General features: G+C 44.1%; 1 protein-coding gene across 1 annotated transcript in view; it reads left to right on the top strand.

The window, feature by feature from the left end:
• Nucleotides 1-22,629, top strand: part of ZNF628 (zinc finger protein 628) — a 40,904-nt gene extending 18,275 nt beyond the window's left edge. Inside the window, exon 3 of the mRNA XM_069606622.1 lies at nt 21,530-22,629. Coding sequence (XP_069462723.1) covers nt 21,530-21,928 — 399 coding nt within the window. The 3' untranslated portion in view covers nt 21,929-22,629. The remainder of the gene's footprint in view (nt 1-21,529) is intronic.
• The last annotated feature ends 759 nt before the right edge of the window (nt 22,630-23,388 follow it).

The following is a 23,388-nucleotide window of genomic DNA, read 5'->3' as shown; positions in this document are numbered from 1 at the left end:
GATCCTACTAAGCCTTGTGAGCATTCGGAACGTGCAGAGAGAAAGGGATGGGGGAGGGTCAGTAAGTGCTAGGAGTACCACAGAGAGGGAAGTGCTAGGGAGTAAGTTGCAAGCAGCTGTTGAGTGACTGGCAGAGACCACTTGGTGAGAGTGGTTGACTGCCAATAAATAAGTGCAAGCCTGTAATAGAACAGGTCGGTGGGCACCAAGGCAAGAGCTTTGAGCAGGCGGAGGCTGAAGGCATTTGGGATGGGAGGCCAGGACCCAGGTGGACAAAGCAGGGCCCTGGTTACCAATCTCAGCAACTGGGTTTAGCAAACAAGGGAGGGCGAGAAGGAGGATGTGAAAAGGAAAGGCTTGAGGAGCTTCCGGAATTTGAGGAGATCCGGCTCAAGAGGAAGGGGGAGGCTGTTCCATAGGAGGGAGCCAGCCAAGGAAAAAGATCGGCCGCCAGCTTGCTATTTAGCAAAGCGCTTGACACAGAGATTTGGTTACAGAGTAACGTAAAGATCTAGAGGAAGAGTATTTAGTGAGAGCCAGTTGAAGATGGTGTGGGCCCTGGCCCCAGACAGCCTTATGGATGATGCAGAGGGATTTCAATTTTATCCTTGCAGCAACCGGGAGCCATGAACGGCATGGAGCTCATTCGGGCATGCTCCACCCATAATTTGAATATCGCAACACTGCTTGCAAAGTATGCCCCAAAAAGATGGTACTTAAACCTAGGCTTCAAAGCAAAATGCCTGTGCTGTGCCTTCCTCACTAAGAAAGCTCATTCCTTCATTCTGAAACCCCCATGTTTCCTCTGGCTATGCAATATAACTTGTTTTATAATCCTGTGCACCATCCACACATTCTATAGGGCAAGGTGTCTCCTCTATTCAGGAGCTGGCATGCTCAATTTCCATACAATCTAGTTAATCCACCATAGAAGACAGGGCGAACGAAACCTTAGAAAATGGAGACCAGCAACTGCATGCTTTGGAAATGAAGACCTGGAAAAGGTTAGACTAAGCAAATTACAACATTTGAGAAAGACCTGGACATAGCACTTTTTAGGTGAGTATTCAACCAATAGTATGAGTTGGCACCCTTTGCCCTGCTGTTTGAAGGGGAGCAGATCCCAGTGTTTGAATGATCCGATTCCATCGGGCTTAGTACGTTGTTGCTGTTGCCATTGACCCAATTCTTGGTTAGGCCTCAGATCCCGAAATACAAGAAAGAAGATCTAGGGGCAAGTCTGCATGAAGTGCACCCCTGATGCCAGAACAACATTGTTAGCTAGCTGATCCTCCTCCTCCTTAAATTCACAAAAGCTCTCGAGCCCCCCTTCCTAGAAAAATTGCACCCTAGATTAACTGATGTCATGAGCACCCAAGGCTTACCATTGCTGTTGCATCATATGACCCAAGATGCTCTATTACTTCACTTTCATACTATTTAAATGCCTGCTGCATTGTCGCCTGGATGCCGCCATAACCTAAAAAGCAGTAACTCTCTTGCAGCTATTATGCTATTACCTTAAGCAGTCTATGAGCAATCGCGTTTGACCCTCTCTCCTGCTATCCTTGTCTGTGAACAGCACACTGTTTCTTCCAAGTTAGGCACTTTCTGCGTAATACACAAAATACATAATATGGGCCAGGTTTAACCTACTGCTGTGACTTCTCACAGGAGCAGGTAATGCCGAGCTTCCTAAACACTTGTGCTAGACAGACTGAGATGTTTAGTGACTCCGTATTTCAAGCTGGATACAGGATCGTGGCCATCTAAAATTCCCATTCTTCTATATAGCATCATTCTATTGTGGCTACTCAACCTTGAAAGCTGCACTCGAGGGTCATCGAAACAACCCAAACTTCAACGTGGTCTACACTTAAGCTATTCAACATTAATTAACATCAAATATAACTTTTCAGGAAGTTGGAGTGTGAACATATACTGTTACTTCATTCTTTTTTTTAAAGAATAATTCCTACTAATTGTCCTCTTTGGACTGAAAAAGCAAATAGTTTCTTTCTGGTCCTTCACATGGGAAATCCCAGTTTACCTCTATCCTGTCTGCCGCCATTCCCAAGCCTAATTCTTTTCTTTGTTACAAGGTGTTTTTATGGAAGGTGTTTTTCAGAGGCTATTGTCGCATGTTGCTTCATGAAAACATGTCCACTACATTACACCTGTGCCCACCCTGAAGGGACTGGGCAAAAGAACATATAATGGTACTGCTTCATCTGGCACAAATCATTGAAGAACCTGCTCATCCACTTATAGTGCTGGTGGTATATCTCTGCTTGTCACACCTTTCCCCACCCCCTCTCGTGGTTTGGGTAAGACAAGTGAATAATGGAAAAGCATATAGTGTCCTTACAAGCACATTTTTCTGACCCAGTCGCTCTACCAAAGGAGTAAACAATCCTACATTGCTTTTACATTTAAAAGTGACCGCTTAGCACAAGACAAACTTGCAGTGTGAAATATGGGAACATATCTCCACAGCAATCCCTCTCCACCATAACATGTAAAAACATTGCACCTTAGTCCACACCTATCTGTTTTCAATAATGTATCCTGGAACCCAGTCCCTGGCTCTTGACACAGTGGGAAATAATGTCTCTACATCAGCATGTTGCACCTATTAAGAATCCCTGTGGGGTAAGCCTGGTGTACAGAGTACCCAGTGCAGACCGCTTCCAATTTTAAATAGCACCATTTTGTTCTCATTTGGCCAAGTTTTGCTTTGCCCGGCTAGTTATCTACTCTGGGTCAACCTGTGGGCAAATGCAACTGAGATAATAAGAATCAGGGTGCCACTCCCCAATATGTTGGTAAGCTCTAGCCTAGGCGAGTGGCACAGTGGCAAAGATGCAAAAGCTAACTTTGTGTTCCTTTATATTTAAGCAATATGCCCCTCGCGGCGGGGGCATTACTGAGTTGGTAATGCCCCCGCTGCGAGGGGCATATTGCTAATAGTACCCCGGGCCACAAGATCTGCGAGACTGGGGTACTAAAAGCAGTTTTTTCTGTCCTGAAATGCTGAAGCGTTTCAGAACAGAAGAAAAAATACTGAGAAAATGGCAGCCGGGGAAGGGAAAACGGAGTCCATATTCCCTTTCTATGGCAGCCATCGGGAGCGGACGCGCTGGGAACACTTCTGTTCCCAACAGCGCATCTGCTCCCAAAGGAAAAAAAAAGAGAAGAAGGTAAGTGGGGTTGAGAGCGCTGTGGGGTCGGGGTGGGGGGGAGGAAGGGAGGGGAAGAAAAAATGTACCTGGGTCCCCGCGGGAGACGATGGAAGCCTCCAGCTATGAGGAGGCTCGGAGCGGGCAGAAGGTAAGTGGGGTTTGGAGGGTGGGGAGGGGACAGGGCAGGAAAAAAAACATACCTGAATCCCCGACGGGGCGAAGGTGGCCTCCAACCGTGTGGCGGTTGGGAGCGGGGATGGCCCTCTTCGAGCCTCATGGGCTGCCACACCTCGCCGGGGACAAAGGTGTGGAATCCGAGGGATTCCCGGCCGGGTAATGCCCCGGAGAGGGCCGATCAGAATGGTTCTTTCATTCTGATTATCCCTCGCCGGTTACTAATATCTAATATGCTCAAAATGACCCTTAGGTGTGTACTTTATTCTCCTTTTATATACATTCCCAAGCATGAACAGTTAATAATATCACAAAGCTACGTGTGTATGGCAGCACTTGCCAAAGGGGTCACGAGTAGCTCCCGGTAGCTGTTAGCTTCAAGCTAACAAGGCTCCCCTTGGGTAACCAGCTCCAAGCAGTTTCGAACCTCACCTTAGAAGCTTTTTAGATTATTAATCCTTTTCCAATGATGACCGTATCACTTTGAAATGCGTTCCTGTATGCTAAATATCTAAGCAATGCGCTTGTTACTGCAATGTTTTATATACAATTTTCATAATATAGTTTAATGTGTTTTTTAAAATTCAAATACTTTCTGTCCCCCATTGATTCTCAGTGCGACTATTGTCTGGCTTCATGTGACGCACAGTAAGTCTCAATCAAATCTTGTAGTCTTACATTGTCTACATTTACCTTCGGACAGATGAGTTGATCTGATGTTCAATTACCTCAACCAAAACTCAAATGTAGGTTTTTAATGCTTCAGGAGAGCAGTCATAAAACAGATTTCCACATGTGGAAAGTGATATTGATATATTATTGCTATCGCGCTCATACACAAGTGTTACAGAGCGCGACAAGGCAAGGGAAGGGGAACAGGGGAGAACAAAAAACAACGATCACACTAAGCCCAGTGACATTGAGAACGCGCAAGTGCAGGGTAGAGGGGGAGAAGTGCATGGAAGGGGGAACAAAAAGGAGAGTGCGGAGCGAGGAGAAAAAAACAAAAATAATAATAAATAAAAAGGCAATAAACAATGGGAGTACAGCCAGCAAGTTGCAAGGGCTGGGTTTATGGCAGCAGGAAAAGGGGAGGGCTGTATGGTTACAGATACAGACACCAGTGCAAGGGGTGGCAAGATGAGCAAGTACCTGGGCCCGGAGGACAGAGGGTGGCCAGGTGCATGGTGCAGAGGCAGAGTAGAATCAGCAGGGGAGAGGAGGGGAGAAGGCAGAAGCAAAGAGGAAGGTCTTGAGGTGCTTCCGGAACCGGAGATGGTTCTCAAGTTTTAGAGTGGCAGGGAGGCTGTTCCAGAGGGAGGTCCCAGCCGAAAGACATCAGTTAACTCTCATGGTGTTCCACATCTTTCATACTTGCCAGAGATTAGGTTATAGGTGATAGGACCGAAAACAAAGAGCCGAAAATCAAAAGGATCGAAAGTCAAAGTTTCGACATCTGGTAGAAAACATGTAAAAAGTCATTTGGTGGAAAAAAAAGTATCGAAGGTTAAACAACACAGTACTTGAAAACTCGATCGATAAAGGGTTAAAACAATAGGTAGGAACGACGAGTAAAGAACCTTGTGTAGAGAGCATATGCACAGGTGACATATGCGTGAGAGAAAGTGACTAGGAAACACCAGCTGACACGAGAATCATATTACGTGACTGAAATCATCAGGTAAGCAAAACGCATGAAACTAATGAAATAATAGTAAAAGAAACACATTAAAGTCAGCAAACAATAATTAACGATACATTTCGATGTTTCAGATACATGTTGAGTGCGAAAATTGAGTATATACAATCTCAAATGGGAGGAACCCAATTAGTGTACGAAGGCTACACCTATAATCGAGAAATAACACGTAAAGAATCCACTTATTGGAAATGTACCGAATATAGAAAATTAAAGTGTGCAGGAAGAGCGATCACAGAAGGTGAAAATATAAGATGTACAGGAGAACACAACCATATGCCTGATACTACAGCGATGATAATTAAAAAGTCGATAAATGAAATTAAAAGAAATGCAGAAGAAAATCGTAATGAAGCAACTAGCGCAATAGTGAACATAATGTATGGAAAAATTCTGCTCCATGTAGCGGCCCAGATGCCGAACACAAAACTACTAAAAAGAAGCATAAATAGACAAAAACAGCAGAAAGAAAACCTGCCGATGGCACCACACACCTATCTTGATATAAATGTGCCTGATATTTTACAAAAAAATGAAAATGGGGAACAAGTTCTGTTTGTAACATTGGAGATTAAAGATGACAAAATATTGATTTTTACTACTGATACTAATTTGTCACATCTAGGAAATTCAACGATATGGCACAGAGATGCAACGTTTAAATCATGTCCAGAACCCTTTTATCAATTTTATAGCATTCATGGTACAATCAATGGAACAGTAATACCTTTTAATTTATGTGTTAATGCCAGGCAAAACTGAAGAACTATTGTCACGTTGATCACCTTCCGCCCCCTGCTCCTCACCTGAAGATCCTTGGCTTTCTCGGACACTGGATGGCTTCTTCCGTAGTACCTTGGGATGTTCCTTAGATGGTTTCTCCTTTGACCTCCTGTCATGCAAGTAAGGCCTGGCTCCCTCGGAGGCCACCTCGACAGGGAATGGGACCTGTCTTGAGGGGGGCCCCGAGGAGCCAAGCCCCAAAAAGACAGGGAAAAAGCCGATGGATGGCACAAAAAACCCTGCAGACTGTTCCAGGAAGGATACTCGAGTCGAGTATAGTTGCAAGAAGCAGACCGGTAAAGTTCTGGGGTGACTTTCACTTCTCAGGATCACATAGGAAGCAAGCCGGCAAAGCCCCAGGAATAATATACCAGCAAAGAGTACGAGATATTGGGAGAAGTAGAAGAGTACGGTAAGCTGTCACAGAAGGATCCGTAACAATTTCAGAAGAGAGCGATGGAAGCAGACAGGATAGAAAGAGAGGGAGAGACTAGAAGCCAGGTATAGTCCCAACCCCAAAGGATAGACAGTACCCCGAAGCTAATAGAGGAGAACGCGAGGAGGCGCGAGAGTGGCAGAGGAGAGCGCGAGTCGGAACGGCGAGGCGCCGAAGGTAAGGAATCAGAGTGGAATGATGAGCGGCAGACGCCGCAGAAAGAAGGAAGCAAGGTAAAATCGTAGGCAGGGCAAGTAAAGAGAAGCACAGGTAGAAAACAGTAGAAGGCTGGGAGGAGGCTACTCGGAGGAGTAGCCGAGCGAGCGTATCGTTGAAAATCACAGATACAACGCGCAGGTAAGTGGGCGGGGCTGGTTTAAGTAGCGGTGGCCTCCATGTTGGTTGAGGGCTAGGCCGTTACTGTCAGGTTCTTCGTGGCAGTGCTTTCCAATTGTGCCATAGCTTCCAGGGACGGATCGTGACAGTATGGCCTCTCCCTCCCCGGAACCCCCCTGGTTTTCCTGGATACCTCAGATGAAACCTTCTTACGAGTCTGGGTGCGTGAAGATGGTACCTGGGTTCCCACGTCCTTTCATCTTCGGAATATCCCTTCCAATGGACCAGATATTGGAGTCTCCCTCGGTGGTAACGTGAATCCACTAAGTAATCAACCTCGTATTCTTGGGATTCCTTTATCTTCGGAGTCTTAATCTTCATAGTCTTGCGGTGAAAAGGATCCTCCTTGTATTCCTTGAGTAATGAGGTGTGGAAGACTGGATGTACCCTTTCAAGACCCCTAGGTGAGCGTAGTTCATAAGCTACGGGGTTGATCTGTCTGATGATGGGATAAGGACCCAGGTATCGAGGTGCAAATTTGCCTGTGTGTATCCATCTAGGAAGATGTTTGGTAGATAACCAGACTCTCTGTCCTGGCTTCCATTCTGGGTTGGACCGTCGACTTCTATCTGCCCATCTTTTCTGTGTGAGCTGACTGCCTTCCAGTGCTTCTCTAGCCATTCTATGAACTTCCTTGAGTTCGGACAACCTGTCGTCTATGGCGGGAGATTGGGTAGGTTGCATTCCGGTCCAGGGCAGTTGTTGTGGATGATACCCGTAAGTGCAGTAGAATGGACTCATGCGAATGGACGTGTGGTAATTGTTATTATAGGCAAATTCGGCCTGAGAGAGAAAGGCTGACCATCTTTCTTGTTTGTGACTACAGAAACACCTTAAATATTGTTCCAACCCAGCATTGAGTCTCTCGGTTTGTCCGTTAGTTTGGGGGTGAAAACCAGAGGAAAGTGCTCGGCTGATACCCAATTGGTGACATAGTAACGTCCAGAATTTGGAGGTGAATTGGGTTCCGCGGTCCGAAATGATGGTCCGAGGCAATCCATGGAGACGAATGACATCTCTGAGAAAGATCGAAGCCGTCTCTGGAGCTGACGGAAGACCTGAAAGAGCAGAAAAATGAGCCATCTTGCTGCAGGTGTCTACAGTGACCATAATAGCTGTCATATTCTCGGATTCCGGCAGGTCAACAATAAAATCCATGGAAATCAGTTCCCAGGGTCTAGTGGGTAGGATAGGCTGTTGCAACAGGCCCAAAAGTTTGCCTGTTTGGTATTTGTTGGCGGCGCATACAGGACATGTGGTTACATATCTTTTGACATCCTTGGGTAGTCCTGCCCACCAGAATCTGCGGCTTATGAGTTCCTGTGTTTTCTTGATACCTGGGTGTCCCGCTAGGGGGTATCGTGGCACCATGATAGTATCTGTTCTTGAAGCTCTCTGGAAGGGAGAAACAGCTCTGTACAATGGTAGTATAGACCGTCATTGGCCTGAGTGACGGAGGCGGGTATGGCCGGTAGAAGACTGTATTGGGTTACCAGATCTTGTAGAAGTGGCACGACCCTAGCCATAATCTTCAGATTTGGGAACAAGAGGTCATGCTCTTGTGGTAGGTTGTTTTCCTCTCCTTGGCATCTGGAGAGTGCGTCTGCCATCTTGTTTTCAGTAGCCGGTACATATGAAATGGTGAACTCAAATTGGGAAAAGTAATAGGCCCATCTGGCATGTCGAGCATTGGTGCACTCCATCTGCTGCAATACCCGGAGGTTGCGATGATCTGTAAGTATTTGGAAAGGATAAGCTGCTCCCAAGAGTAGGTGCCTCCACTCTTGACAGGCTGATTTTATGGCAAGTAATTCTCTTTCCAGAACTGAGTAATTACGTTCACTTTTCGTCAGAGTCCTTGAGTAATAAGCGACTGGATGTTTGAGGCCATCGTCCGTTCTTTGTAGAAGTACGGCTCCCAGTGCTCCTCCAGACGCGTCAGTTTCCACGATAAAGGGTCTTGTTTGATCGGGTTGTATAAGTATGGGAGCCGAAGTAAATAACTCCTTAAGGCGCAAAAATGCCCTCTTCTGTTCTGGACCAAAAACGTACTTGACTCCTTTTTTAAGAAGACCGGTAATAGGTAACATCAGGTCGGAAAAGTTAGGGATGAACTGGCGATAGAAATTGGCTAAACCCAAGAATATTTGAACCTCCTTTATTCCTCTAGGTTCTTTCCATTCGATGATGGCTCTGATCTTCTCGGGTTCCATCTGGATTCCTTCCTTGGATAGGATATAACCTAGATAAGAAACAGTTGTTACTTCGAACTGGCATTTCTCGGGTTTTACCAGAAGGTGGTTAGACTGGAGTCGGTGTAACACCTGTCTCACATGTTCTTGGTGTTCTTGAAGCCTTTCAGAGTAGATAAGGATATCATCCAGATAAATGACAACCGACACAAACAACATGTCAGAAAAGATCTTATCTATAAATCTTTGGAAAACAGCTGGGGCATTCACGAGACCAAAGGGCATGACATTCGTATAACCCGAATGGGGTTCGAAATGCGGTCTTCCATTCGTCGCCTGTCCTTATCCTGAGAAGATGATAGGCTCCCCTGAGGTCTAGTTTCGTGAAATAAGAGGCCCCTCTGACCGCTTCCAGAATGTCTCTGATTAAAGGCATAGGATAGCGGTCACGAACAGTGATCTGGTTGAGTCCCCTGTAATCAATACAAGGCCGCAATTCGGTGGTTTCTTTTTTGGGGATGAAGAATAATGATGCTCCCCCGGACGATCGGGATTCCTGAATGAGTCCGTTCTGAAGGTTATCGTCCAAGTAGATCCGTAAGGCTAGTTTTTCGGAAGGAGACAAAGGATACATTCTACCAAAGGGAACCACGGAACCTGGAAGGAGATCTAAGGCACAGTCCTCTGGTCGATTGGGAGGTAACAGCTTGGGTACAGTGTCCTGAAACACCTCAGCATATTCCTGGTATCGTAGGGGAATGGCAGCTACCACCTTATGCTGGGGTGCTCGGTGCTCCTTGTTCTCTCCCTGGGTAGGGGGATTGATGGTACAGTGGTCCTTACAATAAGTAGAGTCAAAACGCACAACATTGGTGGTCCAATTGATCTGAGGGTTGTGACGTCTAAGCCATGGAATACCTATCACCAAAGAAAAATGTGCTGCTCGAATCAGGTCAAATATCATAGATTCATGGTGTTCTCCCAAGACCAAGTGTAAGGGTAAAGTCTCGGAATCTATGGGACCTGAGGACAAGGGTTCACTGTCTACCCCTTCTACAGGGATAGGTCTCTCCTTGCGTCTAATGGCGATTCGTTGTGCCTTAGCCCATTCGGTATCCATAAAGTTTCCTGCGGCTCTGCAGTCCAGCATGGCTAGAACTTCTATGGGGGAGGATTCTGTAGTCCATAGTTGAACCCGAAAGATCATCAGACTGTTGTCTTCCCTTAGTTCCGAGGGTCGGGTAAGGTTGCAAGGGCTGCTTCTTGTTCCCCCGAGACCACCCTTGCAAAGGACCGAGGGTTGGAGTTTTCCTTTCTTCGTGGAGGTACTTCCGGGCAGTCCCTGAGTAAATGCTTCGAGGAGCCGCAGTATAAACAGAGACCAGAGTCTCTCCTTCTTTTGCGTTCTGCAGGCGGCAAAGGACCTCGGGCTGTTCCTATCTGCATTGGTTCTTCTGATGTCGGCATGTCTTTGGGAGGATGTGGAACAGGGCTAGGTGATGGTAGATTGAGCCGAGGTCTCCTTCTTTCCTGTCGGCGTTCAGATAGCCGGTATTCCAATTGCAGGGTCAGTGTCATGAGATCTTGGAACGACGGTGGACGAGCTACCCTAGCCAACACGTCCTTTAGTTCGTCCTGGAGACCTCTCCTAAATATCGTCTGCTTAGCCGAATCAGGCCAGTCTGTCTTCGCCGCTAGTCTCAGAAATCGGGATATGTAGGTCTGCACGTCTGTGTTCCCCTGTTTCACATTGAGTATTGCCTCAAGAGAGGTGTATAGGACCTCAGGACGATCGAATCTCCCTTTGAAGAGATCCACAAACTGGTCATAGTTGGACAGAGCGGGATCGTTTCTGGTCACCAAAGGGGTGGCCCATGCCAAGGCATTCCCTGTTAGGTTGGTGATAAGGAAACCGACCCTAGCTCTAGCAGTTTCAAAAGCATAAGGTCGAAAGACGTAGTGAACTTGGCAGGCGTCTAAGAATTCCTTTAGACCGCCGGGATAACCATTATACTTTCCAAATGTAAGAGGCATAGGCGGCAAATCCCCTTGGTCATCTCTACGGAAGACCATTTGTTGGCGTAAAGCGGCGTTCTCAGTCTTCAGGGCTTGTACTTCTATGGTTAAACCCTGTAAGGCGGCAACCAACTCCTGGTACTGTTCCAGAGAAGCCATGGTTACGTTCGGGCGTTGTATTCTGTCACGTTGATCACCTTCCGCCCCCTGCTCCTCACCTGAAGATCCTTGGCTTTCTCGGACACTGGATGGCTTCTTCCGTAGTACCTTGGGATGTTCCTTAGATGGTTTCTCCTTTGACCTCCTGTCATGCAAGTAAGGCCTGGCTCCCTCGGAGGCCACCTCGACAGGGAATGGGACCTGTCTTGAGGGGGGCCCCGAGGAGCCAAGCCCCAAAAAGACAGGGAAAAAGCCGATGGATGGCACAAAAAACCCTGCAGACTGTTCCAGGAAGGATACTCGAGTCGAGTATAGTTGCAAGAGGCAGACCGGTAAAGTTCTGGGGTGACTTTCACTTCTCAGGATCACATAGGAAGCAAGCCGGCAAAGCCCCAGGAATAATATACCAGCAAAGAGTACGAGATATTGGGAGAAGTAGAAGAGTACGGTAAGCTGTCACAGAAGGATCCGTAACAATTTCAGAAGAGAGCGATGGAAGCAGAAAGGATAGAAAGAGAGGGAGAGACTAGAAGCCAGGTATAGTCCCAAACCCAAAGGATAGCCAGAACCCCAAAGCTAATAGAGGAGAACGCGAGGAGGCGCGAGAGTGGCAGAGGAGAGCGCGAGTCGGAACGGCGAGGCGCCGAAGGTAAGGAATCAGAGTGGAATGATGAGCGGCAGACGCCGCAGAAAGAAGGAAGCAAGGTAAAATCGTAGGCAGGGCAAGTAAAGAGAAGCGCAGGTAGAAAACGGTAGAAGGCTGGGAGGAGGCTACTCGGAGGAGTAGCCGAGCGAGCGTATCGTTGAAAATCACAGATACAACGCGCAGGTAAGTGGGCGGGGCTGGTTTAAGTAGCGGTGGCCTCCATGTTGGTTGAGGGCTAGGCCGTTACTGTCAGGTTCTTCGTGGCAGTGCTTTCCAATCGTGCCATATCTTCCAGGGACGCATCGTGACAACTATACAGGTGTGTGTTTACGAAAATCAAGGAGGCAATACCAGATACAACACTGAATACAATAATCATGGACTTTGAGCAGGGTCAACTGAAAGGTTTTCAAACAACGTACCCAAACACTCATGTACAAGGATGTTTTTTTCATTTCGGACAAGCAATATGGCGAAAAATACAAAAGTTAGGCCTTAGAACAAAATACATTGAAAACAGTAATTTTCAGCACCACATGAAACAAATATTTGCATTGGCATTTGTACAAGAGGACAAAGTGATTACATATTATGAAACATTTATTGCAACACCATATTTCACAATAAATGAGGACAAATTATCTTATTTGTTGAATTATTTAGAAAACACATGGATAGGGCAACTTACTTGAAAAGAAACGAGAAGAGTCAAATATCCAATTTCAATTTGGAACTGTTACCGAGCACTAAAGGAAAACTTGTCAAGAATGAACAATATTCAGGAGGGTTGGCATAGCAAAATAAACAAAGAATTCAATGTAAATAACCCAAACTTGTGGCATTTCCTAAAACACCTTAAAATGGAGCAAACAAAACAGGAAATAAAAATCGCACAAACTATTTCGCTTGAAAATACTCATAAACAAAAAAAAAATACAGGCATTATGAAGAGAGAATAACAAGCATAGTGAACAATTTCGAGTCAATGGAATCCATGCTGTATTTAGAAGCCATAGCTTATAACTTGAAATGTTAAAATGAATAAACAAAAACTCACCCAAATCACGAATCTGCGATCCAAATAACGTACCAAAATCCAAGAAATCCATAATGAACCAATCCGTAACATCAGAAATCCATAATCCAAATCTGAAATCCATCCAAAAGTAAAATAAAAAACCATTCCAGGAAGAAAAAAAACATAAAAAAAGGAAATCCATGCAGAAAAAATCCATGTGATCAGGATTCATTAATCCAAATGAAGCGTCCATCCAGGCGTAGAAAAAAATCCCTTCCCCGAAAAGCCACCTCCGTAGAAAAAAATAATCGCTCCAGCATGAAAAAAAACGAATCCATAAAAAAATCGAGAGCGTCCGAACAAAAAGAACTCGCAAAATGGCGACCATGTAAGAATACGTAAACGTGGGACGTCATACGTTGGACGCTGGAAACATAAACAAAACTTGAATAATAGAATAACTAATCCAACAGTGCCATCTACAGTTTGAAAAGTCAAAAAGTTGAAATGTTTAATATATTTATTTTAAAAAATTGCAAAAATTTAGATAATCTTATTTATACAGTTTATAATGATATATACATATATAATAAATACATTAGAAAACAGTATTAAAATAAACTCAATATTACATCAATGTTAAAATAAAACTATTATTATTACAAAACCAATGAGTGTCTCTATTATTATATATATATTGTTTGAAAATGATTCTCACAAATGACTATTCGAAACTAAGGTTATTAGTACAAATGTATCCTCAACTATTGTATTCGATCCTTTTGTTTTCGATCCTTTGACTGGACAACCAGAGATTATGCTACACACTCATTTGTCTATACCTAGTCCCGTTTTGCTAAGTTGGTGACGCCTTATTCCCCCCTCTCCCCCCTCCTCCTGAAACCTATACAGCCTTGATCCATAGCAATGCAGTCTATCCCCTGAAGACCAACTTCAGCATTTTCTAAGGTTTATGCAAAACATTTTCCAAGCACCTCAGTAATGCTTTGACCCATTAAGTGAACACTACAAGCCAACTCATGAAGGGCTTACTTTTTGGATAAGCGATGACTCTTCATTGAGAGCATTTAATTTGTAGAGCTGGGCGAGCCCTGCATAGTGCTCTGGCCTGACACCCCCCCACCCCTCTTGGGCCAGTGCCTGCCCAAAGCAGGGGCAGGCCATGAGCCCCACCGGGTGCTCCCCCACTCCAATTATTATTTTTTTTAATGACATGCTGGCGTCTGCCTTTCTCCCTGCCACAGTTTGTAGAGTGGCAAAGGTCACAAGCATGCGAAGAGAAGCCAGTGATTAATGCTTGTTTGACAAAAGGGTGGTTCAATGGAAGTCACATGTTCATGTTGAAAGGGGTTATCCCATACCATCCTTGATCGTCACTTTAATACACTGTTGGCTAGGGTGACCAACCGTCCGGGGTTTGCATGGTTGGGTGGCTATGGTAATTAAAATTGTAATTATTTTTTTCAACACTTTCAGAATTTTGAAGTTGGAGGATTGGCTCGAACCCCCAACCTTTCAGTTACAAGTCCCAACGCCTGCTGACTGTGCCACAGAGACTTTGGCTTGTAAATGAGTGTACAGCAAGCCATTTTATATCAATTCGAGCAAACGCCTGTTTTGAATTAATATGCCAATATTCACAGACAAAACTGCATAAATGAGATCATATACAGTTTATAGAAAGGAGAAGTCCCGTAAATATGATTGGGTGGGGGTGTGTTGGGGGAGGGGTGGTAATTGGTGGACTGTGATGTGGTAGTCCCTCTTTTATGTTGTTGGGCGTCCCGGTTTTCCGTTTTGGAAATCTGGTCACCCTACCAAGGTTCGGTCAGTAAATAAAGTGCGATTTGCCTTCAGCTCACTGTTATGCAAACGTAAGTATCCGACCGATACTTAAGTTTGCATGAGAATGAGCTGGAGGCAAAGCACCCCTTTTTGCTATTGGTCAAGAGGTGCCATCCGTGACTAGAAACAGGCAGGGAATATAAAGGCATGCTAATATCAACAAGCAGAGGGGCTGGAAATGCTGGGACGTAATTAAGTAATTGTTTATGGCCATTATGCGTGTCGCTCCCTGAACATAGACAGACAACCCCGCCCCCATGCACTCTTGCTAGCAGTGGCTGGCCTTCTCGCTCAATAAGCAGAAGTTCAATAACCGCCACGCCTGCAGCCTCCACAGATAACCCAAGGCCATGCTTTTCAAACCGTCTGAGGACGGCACTTCCAATTACTTCTTGATGCTGGGAAGAATTTCCATTAGTTCCACGGTGGTGTTTGGAGGGTGTAATACAGAAACTGGAGTTTAGCAACAGGTGCAAATACAAAGATCTTCAGGATGCACAGCCTGGATAAACACGTCAAAGTTTAGCTAATTGCAGACGCTATTTTCGTTGGCGGCAGTGGGTATTTAGAAGCTGCGTTGGTAATGCCTTTCCATCACTGAAAAACACACAATACAAGAACAGCAAGGGGCTCAGTTGCTGTGTGCAAAATAGATTCACAAGAGTGACACTGGAAATGTTCACTTAAGCTCACCCTTTTCATATTTAACTGTCTCTTGCCCTACCATTGCTCGATGGTATTATTCATGGTTTGTCAGCTTCCTTTTTTTTACCCTTACAAGGCTCCCCATACACTCAGCCCTCCCCCACCAGGGAATCGTTTTGTGCAGCCATTTCCCGGGCTTGGCCAGTGGTGGACTCCTAGAGCCAGGCCGGACCCCCTGTCTCAGCCCTACCCATGAAATCTCTGGCTCCTCCACCTAAATCAATTTCATGCAGTACAAGGTTTCTTTAGAGCAGGTAACCTTACATTTTTACTTTGCCTGAAATTGTTTCTGTTATCACTGTGGTGGCCAGTGGCATTGCCTGCATCCACAAGCAAGTTGCCCGATATGCAGTCTGCCATGTTGGATGCAGCTCTGTAGCACAGGGTGTTCTCCTTTGTATTAGCGGCTGACTAAGGTATAAGCATAGGCAGGGTCCAGTGTTCTCAATGTTCAACATAAACAGGATATTGAAAACACACCACACCACAATTAAATGGATACAAGTACACTATATATTGTCTGTGGTTGGACATGGAAGGAAAAGGGAATAAACTGTCAAACTAGAGCACATGAGTAGAGTCTATCGGCCCTATTAAGAACTAGCAAAAAGTACACATACTCCGCACGGTTTCTTTAGACGGGCTCTTAATAAGCTCACTTGCTTTGTTTTTGGATTCATTTGTCCAAAAGATTTGAGGCATCTGGAAAGAGAAACGCATAAACATTACACGTAATAGCAATGTATCAAGTGTGTTGCGGTGCAAATATCTCAAACTGTGTGCCCTAAGGCCTTGAAATGTGTTTTCCGAGCCTTCAAGTTTTGTTCCTCGTTTTGCGACGCTTAAAATGGGCTTTTGTCCAGTCCTCCTAAAACCACATTTATGTTTTGCTGATTTCTCATGTGTGAACTGACATCCAGGGAAAGGGGTGCAGTGTCCAAATGTAATAGAGCCAGTAATGTCTGGAAGGGTCCTATTTATTTATTATTTCTATAGTGCTTATACACAGGTGAAGTGCTTCAAAGCGGGTAGTTAACAAGGGAATACAGTAATCATTCTTAGGCCTTGAAGATTCCGAATGATCTAGAAAATTTTGCATACTAAGCCGGACAATCTTTCACCTAGTGCAAGTGCATGAAGTGGTAAAGTTGAGACCAAGCTCTGGGGGGGGTGGAGGGGCGAAAATTGGGGGGGGGGGGGTAACTATGCCAAATTTGGTGCCGATTGGAACGTTGTGTAATTGCACTAGGAACAAACTAACAGATTTTGTTTGCTTTTTATTTGTATGGCGACCCAAACCAAGGGTATCTGGGTGCAGATTTTCTGCATTATATATACAGAGAGAAGATACAGTGATAGTGGTATTTTAAAGATCTCCTACCCTTTAAAGAACGTTTTTTTTTCCCATCAAAATCCTATTAAAACTGACGTCCAGCGTCTTGGCATGAACACGCAGGAGAAATGGTCTGGATGGAGGACCTTCTGAAAACCTTTGTGTGGAAAACCCCATGAAATTATTGAAACAAGATGAGCACAATGAACGGACTGAATTCATTTAACTTATCATAACCTGATCGATGCAAGCATCCATCACATTAGAGAAGTACACCAGCAGTGAACAATTTAGAAATAGAATCAGATTCCCAGAAGAATTTCTGAAATAAAAGCCCTGAGGAAGACCTTTGCTCAAAACCACGTGGTGGCTCATATCACAAACCTAATTGGCTGATGTTGCAAGCATCATTGGGTCACATAATAAAACACAAACTCCCAGTTCACAGAATTTAATATTTTTTAATGAGATATTTAGATGCACAAACGGAAAGAAACCCCTCCACTCCCTTTTTCTTTTCACAAAAAAAAAAAATTAGGTAGGCACATTTAAATGGGTTGACATTACATGGGATATTGATTGCATGGTGGAATAGAAGCTACTGTCTGGGGGCAAAAATAGTTTTTTTTTTATTCCCGGCAGTCCTTTGCCTGTAACCCATGCAGTCAATATCCCATGCAAACCCGTCTCATAAATTGGTTCTGATTTCAAAACCATCTGCATTTAAAATACTCGATTATATTCTCCATAAGCGCCCTCCTCCCGAGTTCAGCTCTGCAAGTGGAGTTGGTGGTCTGCAAATGGGCAAATCCCGAATTTAGGTGCATCTAAATCTAAAAGTGTCAACTATATTTCATTTTTGAGAAGGTACAACATATTGATGAGTGAACACTATTGGAAATGTCACGATCATGTAGCCAAATGCTTTTGATGGAAAACTTAGTTCTGTAACCTGCTGGCTGCATTAATCTGTGTAAGTGGCCCTCAACCCATGAGCTGGACCCAAACTTGTTGACGTTCTATCTCATTATCCTGTTGCTTTATACCAACTACCTCGAATGTGGGTTCTCCCGAAACTACAATATTCCACCTACTTTTCCCGGGTCTCTGCCTGGTCCGCCGTCCACTCTGCTTAGCCAGTGATATTCATACTTCTTTATGCTGAGGCCCCTCCCCCGGAGAAAATATGTTTTTGCTGGGCCCCCCTAATGCCATATCTGCGTAAATGTTTTATTAAAAGCAGTCCCCCATACTCCCTTTTGGAAGAGCCTCATGATACCCCCCCCACCCTCCCTGACATCCTTCGGGCTCACAGTTTGAAGACCCCTAGCTTAGACTCTACCTTCCTTTCTCTTACATAATGAATAGACAAATAGTTCTATCCAGTCTGTACATCTACAGACCTACTAAAATACTATATACATGGTAGCTTGTCTCAAGAGCTTGCTTTGCTCTTTGTTTATAATTGCATCATATATTAGCACCTGGAGGAGAGAGATGGCCAATGAGGAGGCCAGACACGCAAGTGGAATCTGCAAGTAGCTGCCTGCATTTCATGCTGGCATGCTGCGCCATCCTTCACCTTGTCGTGAGAACCCCAGGATGAGTATCGGGGTGCCCCCCGCTCCCGCTCACCTCTTCGTCTCACCAGAGCCCTGCCACTCACCTGCACACCTCTTGGCCCATTTCCAGATCCTGGAAACATTCAATCGCGGACATATGTGTAATTTCGTATACATGAATTGCGCAAAGCCTAGCTCCCTTAAAACAAACAATAAGTGTCAGCACTCCAGAGGGCAGCCTGGAGTGCTAAAAGCACTAAATACCACTTTTGTGGGTGAGCAGGACTGTAATTCTGTGCTGGGGGCTACCTAGCTTGGGCTTGAGGGCTGTTACCGACCCTGCCCTCCCCCAAAAGTGGTATTTAATGCTATATTGAAAACAGTTGATATTAATGATAGAAGGGCCATTTTGTCTTGCTGAAGCTGACAATTACCCAGCCGGAACACCATACTAAGTACTTAGTCTCCAGCTATGACTTGCCTTTAACATTGTGAACGTTTTGGTTTATGAAACTTCTCAACGTCTCCTTATGCAGCACATGTTGGGTCAAGCATACAGTATATGGTCCTCTGCAACACTGATTGCAGCCTGCAGCACAGAGCCTTGTATGGAAAACTGTTTTCTGAGCCTTTTCATTGTATCTATTCATTCATGGGTTTCCTGTCATGCAGCTAACTCTTGTTTTACAGACACTCCTCTCACTAATTTCTTACTTCGAAGGTGCACAAAAATGTTGTGCTTCTGCGCATTTTGTGAATTGGCCACAAATAACTTCTGGTGACATTCAAAATATTAGCTCAAACATGCTAATCAAATAAACTTGGTTGCTTATCAAGAACATTTTAATTAGCAAACTCTGCTAATCAATTTTTGAAAATCAATTTATGCCTTGTTTATACCATCCTCATGTCGATTAATATTGTTCCTGCTTATGCCAATGATTTGGTTTAGTTGATTAGAGAGGGAGTGTTTCTAAAGTAAGTGTAAATACTGGGTGGGATAGAAACACTGGTGGGCGTGCTCTGGCTCTCTAAGGTGTATTGTCAATCTAAGTTTCCTCGCCCACAGGGTCACCAATGCCTGGAGGCTCCACCCAATGCTTCTAAGAAGAAATAGGTTATAATTAGTAGTAAATTGGCGAGTTGTGCAGGGCCAAAAGTCATTGTGTTCCAATAAAGATGTTTGAGTATCCTCATTAACTATTTAAATTCATCCATAAAGAGCTCAATTTTCTCAACAACGATATAACCGCTTGCAGCCGTGGGTCGCTCTCAAGGCTGCCATTCCAGACCTAAATGTTATGTAGATTACGTCATCACATAAAAGCATATCGTCTAAATGTGGCCAAAGTATAATTAAATACAAAAAACATTTTGTGGTTACATACCATATGTATATATGAGCAGCAGGATTGGCCAAACAAACCGAAAACATGGGACAAAGGTTCAGACACATTATTTTGAAAACCAAACATAATGCATTTCTAAAATGATAGTTCTGTTCTTCTTCTTTAACATTAATCTTAGATAAGTGTTATATCATACACCACACATGAATGTGTTGATAGTTTCTGGTGTGTACGTGCACTGTAGCCATAGCAACAGACGCTTTGGTCCAGCCAACAGACGCTGTGGTCCTTCATTGTTAAGGGGTGCCTACCTATTGCCTCTTACATGCTGATAATCTTGACTGCAGGGGGTTGGTTGATTAAGGTTAATGTATTAAATCTAATAAGAAATTTTAAACAGTAGATACGGATGACAAGCTTTACCAGTGCTCATTATGTTGCATAACGTGATTATGGTATGCTGTGAATAGGGAATCAAGAGATGTAATGTCCGTTGTCACTCTTACCCACCTAATTATCTTTTCCCCAACCTATAGGATGTGGGGACACCGCTACATCAATACTTGTAACGACTCATGAGAGAAATGACACAGTATGGGGTTTATACCGGACACTTGAACCTGTCAACAATGTATCCAATCACTATTATTACCAGACCCATATTTGGGGGAAGTGCACAATAGAGGATAATTGTCAGCCGGTCAACGACTGCCTAGAATGGGGATGTTTGTATGGTGCGCCATGGAATGGCAACTATCAACACATTAATATGTGGTGTATGCTACAACACTTAGCTAAGAACAATGTTACAGAAGAATAACAGAACTATAATTTTAGCAATGCATCATGTTTCATTTTCAAAATAATGTGTGAACCTTTGTCCCATGTTTTCTGTTTGTTTGTTTCGCCAATCATGCTGGTCATATAGTCATATGGTATGTAACCACAAAATGTTTTTGGGATTTAATTATACTTTGGCCACATTTATACGATATGCTTTTATGTGATGACATAATCTACATAACATTTGTTATGTCTGGAATGGCAGCCTTGAGAATGACCTACGGTCGAAACACGTGTCAGCTGCAAGTTGCTATATACCACTTGTTTTTGAATAAATCCCGTTGAGAAAATTGAGCTCTTAATGGATGAATTTAAATAGTTAACGAGGATACTCAATCTTTATTGGAACACAATGATTCTGTTGGCCCTGCACGATTCGCCAATTCACTACTCATTAGCCTGTTTCTGAAATAAGTTACTCATTGATAAGAGCAAGTGGCTCAGATATATAATTTCTTATAGTAGTTTTGCAAACTTGGTGAAATGGGACCTTGGTTATCATCTGGTGTTTATTGTAGCTTGTAGCAAATAATCTATCACATTTTTTACATGTAAAGCTTTACATCCACACATTCACAGTAAGGACTTCACGATTTTACATAGGAATTAGGGTTGATCGCTAACACAGCTGTAATTACAGGTTAACGCTATCTGTCATTAGCTCTCACACTGTCCGTCTAACACAAGCATTTAACCATTGGTGAGTTTGTGTTTCCGAAAATTGGAGTGTGACTGTTGTATAGCAATGGGAAGAGGCAATGTAAGTGCATAGCTTGAGGGACGGCAAATGTGATTCAGGGACCCTACATAGAGTTTAGAAACGTGTATCCAAAATACATACGGCACTAGTTCCACTCAAGGACAAATCTTTTACAAGACAGTTCAGCTATCACTTGACCAATCCCCATGTTTTTAATTGACAGTGCTAACTTCCAAAAAATAGCAGTCAAACACTAGCTCATTCTTAAATTCGATTCAAAGAATTATTACCCTTTCTCAACAAGAAATCACTTTCAGCAGGGCCCCGTTTGATTATAAATGTCAATTCTGGCACGTGCACATTGTAGCACTATTCACGCAAACAGTGTTTTATATTTGAACATATGCTTAACCTTTGGCATCAGTGTTGGCTGTCTCAATAATGTATCTTTTTTTATTTTTATACTCCAGATGTGGCTTCCAGATTCAGACACCGAACTCAAGAAGAAAACTGGGTACATCACTTCAAATGTGGCTTGCAGAACTGAATACAAAATGCAAACCATGACCTCGCGATCAGCACTTATTACTCCAGAAATGTTCTCCAATGCTAAATCCAAAATTTCAAATGTATACTTCCGAGCTGGATACAGTACTGCAGACAAGGCTTTAAGTACTATTTATAATACAGTGGAACACATTACACTTGGCAAGGACTGTAGAACATGTTTAAAATGTAGTGTCCACACCTGTACACATGACTTAGATGCGGCAGTCAAATTCCCGAACGGTCCCAGATATACTACTCTAGAGGTTTTCTTCAAGAATGCAGTTGTGTTCTCTATAACTGGACTTGTCACAATACTTTGACTATGGTCTTGAGATGTTGGCATACAACTATAAATAATACACCAGCTGAGGGCTTGTGAACGAGGCAAAATAATGCAGAAAAATGCTCTAGAACTGGAAACAGTACCACACACATGGCCTACAGAATTTGGCATACTACTTTGCATGCGAGCTCCAGATCAAGACCTAATACTCCAGATCGTTCCAGCAGATCTTTCCGTACCTAATATATGACCTTCAGAACTTCATGAAATTATCTTATTATGGTTCTGGAACTGGGCACAGTACACATAAAGCCTCCAGAATGTGCCCCAGCACACAGAATATCCACTCTTCCCAGGTAACAGACTCCTTGATCATGTAGATTCACACCAAGCCCCCTTTCCCTGGCTCCCTTAAATGATTTTTCTAAGTTACTGTGGAATGGATGTCATCCTGACATGGCTGTCATTTCAGATCTGCATTGGGGATACTTGGATTTGTTTTCTGCACCAACATGCCCATCCATATCTTGCATGGTAATATGTTTCTGTTATTCTTTTTTAAAAAATCATTATTATAATGTGTGTTGCCTACAAAAGTAAGCTTTTCACATTTACAGAACAAAACAGTCAAGTAGAAAAAAGTTAAATCATAGAAATCATGACATTTCATCATCGGTTCATGCAACAAGAACCATTTAAGAAAAAAGAAAGCTGATATAAAATGTAAAGAAGACCTAACTCTGTTAATTCTATTCATCTGTGGCCAATAAATGTCTGTAGAATGTCCAAAGAGAGGCTATGCCTAGGATGGACTAAAGACACTGATTAGTCATAGTCTGAACAGTGAAGGTGTTTCTCTGTAGCTAAGCGGGGGGACTGGTGTGCACAGATGGACGTTTTGCATGTTGGGGCTGCAAGCTGTGTTGAGCCACTGCACACAAGGCATTGACCCTACACAAGCCATGACCACCTCCCATGGAGGTATTACTTTGGCCTTAGTCAGAAGGAATGATGGCATGCCAATGTTTCCCAGTCTGTTATGGCCTGGGTGATTCAGATTTGTAGTCATTGCTTTTGATGTTGTTTTTAGCAATAGCACTGCCCACCCTCCTTAGCTGACGAAAGGTCGAAAGATCCTGGCCACTCTTGAGGAGGTGCATAAAGATGGGAAATGGGCCTATTGTCACACCGCTACCTAGACCGCGGACACACCATTCCGCTCGCCCCTCCTTGTCTACCCATTCCAGCACTCCCCGACACTCATGCATTATGCGCCCCACTCACGTCGCACACAGCAGGGCACGGCATGACAGGTTTGGGGTAACGGGTGTTTATCGCCCCTCACGGCGGTGGCAGATCAGCTGGAGGCTCCGTCATCTCAGGAACTCACATCCCTTGCGGAGACCGGCGCTTCCCGGCGCTTCACGGATCACGTGACTTCTGTTGCCTAGCAGCATGGCAACACTTTCGGTTCGCGTCACACGTGACTCTACGTAC

The sequence above is a fragment of the Ambystoma mexicanum genome, chromosome 1p (genome assembly GCF_040938575.1).
Source record: "Ambystoma mexicanum isolate Mex_15411 chromosome 1p, UKY_AmexF1_1, whole genome shotgun sequence".
Lineage (NCBI taxonomy): Eukaryota > Metazoa > Chordata > Amphibia > Caudata > Ambystomatidae > Ambystoma > Ambystoma mexicanum.
The sequence above is the reverse complement of the archived record's forward strand: the minus strand, read 5'-3'. Positions and strand labels throughout refer to the sequence as shown.